The 2,500-nt window shown below is 42.4% G+C and overlaps 1 protein-coding gene across 1 annotated transcript in view; it reads right to left on the reverse strand.

Moving 5' to 3' along the window:
- Positions 1-2,500, reverse strand: part of slc9a5 (solute carrier family 9 member A5) — a gene marked incomplete at its 3' end in the record, with an annotated part of 33,094 nt that overhangs the window by 16,337 nt on the left and 14,257 nt on the right. Inside the window, exons 7-8 of the mRNA XM_080029472.1 lie at positions 1,179-1,243; positions 917-1,054 (exon numbers count right to left, since the gene is read on the reverse strand). Of these exons, the coding sequence (XP_079885598.1) occupies positions 917-1,054; positions 1,179-1,243 (203 nt within the window). The remainder of the gene's footprint in view (positions 1-916; positions 1,055-1,178; positions 1,244-2,500) is intronic.

The raw sequence follows: 2,500 nt of genomic DNA on the forward strand, positions 1-2,500 counted from the left end.
CCAACTCCCAAAAGAAGAAATAGCTGTGTGAATGCTCATGCTGAAAAGCTGACTCTAGACGAGGAAACATTGACTAAAATTGAAGTTTAAAATAATGTGATTTTTTTTTTAATGTTTTAGTTTGTAACTTAAAATGTAAAAATGTAAAATGTTTGAATCAACAATGTAGAAAAGCACGACGCTGGAAAGCTGATGAATGGCTGTGAAGTTTGAGTTTGTGTAGGAAGGCAAAAGCCTGGTGCCTGCAGCCATAGCAGCACTAAACAAAAGGCCAAGATAAAACACCCCAGTCCCACTCTGTCTATATATTCTGTATGCATGTTTATTTTGTTGTGTTTGTTGTCCATCTGTCTTGTCTGTCGACATGCGGCCCTTAAATGTAATGTGAAGTGAAAAGTCTAAAGTCTAAGTCTGAATATATTAAAAAGCGTTTAAATTTTATCGTTTTTTTTGTTTTAATAAAAATATTTATTATTATTTTTCATTTATTTAAATTGTTTACAACTTTTTTTCTATAAACTTTTTCTTGTGAATTTTAGTAAAATAAATAAATATATATATATTTTTTTAATTATTTTATTTTATTTTTTGGGCATTTCTTTCAAGCTTTATTAGACAGTACAGAGTTGAAATGGGGAGACAGAGAGACAGAGAGACAGAGAGAGACAGAGAGAGAGAGAGAGAGAGAGAGAGAGAGAGGGAGAGAGAGAGACAGAGAGAGAGAGACAGAGAGAGAGAGAGAGGGAGAGAGGGAGGGAGAGGGGGGATGACCTGCAGTAAAGGTCCACGGGTCGGATTTGAACCCGCGACCACTGCAACGAAGGCCGGAGCCAATATGGTGCACACTCTATCCACTACACCACCGGAGCAGCCCCAATAAATAAATATATTTAAATTAAAAAATCCTTCTTCTTACCTGAAACATGACAGTGAAGAAAACGACCACGATAGTCGTAGCCACAAAGTAATCCTTCGCTTTGACTTTCTCTCCGTCCAGAAGAACGACCAAAGCAAAGGCCACCGCGCCTCGCAGGCCACCGTACGACATCACTACCTGAGGGATAGAAGAGTGTGTGAGTGTGTGTGTGTGTGTGTGTGTGTGTGTGTGTGTGTGTGTGTGTGTGTGTGTGTGTGTGTGTGTGTGTGTGTGTGTGTGTGTGTGTGTGTGTGTGTGTGACCTGGTCGATCTTATCCAATGGCACAAGGCGAAACCGGTTCAAAATCCACGTCTGACCAATCACACCTACAAAGAGGCAAGAACAGAGCTAGTTAGACACACACACACACACACACACACACACACGTACACGCACACACTTACACACACGCTCACACACACACTTAGTTTGGTACAAAAAAAGATTTAGGATGTCCTGATTCTTGTGGCCAGATTTAGGATGGTTAGAAGTACCCGGATGTCCTACTTCATGCGGCCAAGATTGTTAGTGTTGAAAAGTGCATCCTATTTAGGCGATTCTGACCCACAATCCAGTACGCACGTGAAGTGACGTCACATCGACGAAGCCTCCATATGAAAACAACCAGCGATGAGACACACACACACACACACACACACACACACACACACACACACACACACTAGCAGAGTTTACTACAGGTCAGGAGAGCCAATTAGAGACATCCTGAGGGAAATGGATGATGCTGACTCTTATTTCCAAGTGACTTTTTTCTCAGGAGACAAACTGTGTGTGTGTGTGTGTGTGTGTGTGTGTGTGTGTGTGTGTGTGTGTGTGTGTGTGTGTGTGTGTGTGTGTGTGTGTGTGTGTGTGTGTGTGTGAGAGTGTGTGTGTGTGTGTGTGTGTGTGTGTGTGTGTGTGTGTGTGTGTGTGTGTGTGTGTGAGTGAGATTTGTTTAAACAGTTTCTTGCACTGAATATTAAACGTCCGCTGGCGGCCAGAGCGGGACTGAGACATAAAGGTCATGTTAACACACACACACACACACACACACACACACACACACACACACACACACACACACACACACACACACACACACACACACACACACACAGTCACACTCACATACACAGACACACACACACACACACACACACACACACACACACACACACAGTCACACACACAGTCACACACACAGACACACACACACACACACACACACACACACACACACACGTTTGACATTTAACATTCTCACTAGAGATCAGCATCAGTCTGAGGTAACAGCTGCTTCATTCCAACAGTCAGACCTTGTAACTTAAAGGAATACTTCACCCAAACTGAACCAGCGTTCTATCATTATAAAATCACTATTATAATATAATGAATGAGGTTTTTCTTCCCTCAGTCTCCCCTCAGTCTTCCCTTGGCCCAGCTGTCCTGTTAATCCTAACCCTACATTTTACCATGTGTGATGTCACGCATTGGAAACACAGAGAGGTCTGCCATGATTGTGTGCCAGGATCAATCCAATAGCGAAAATCCATCATAAAAAAAGCGTAAAGTTATGCAGTACT

Source organism: Ammodytes marinus (assembly GCF_949987685.1).
Source record: "Ammodytes marinus genome assembly, chromosome: 1".
Taxonomy (NCBI): domain Eukaryota; kingdom Metazoa; phylum Chordata; class Actinopteri; order Uranoscopiformes; family Ammodytidae; genus Ammodytes; species Ammodytes marinus.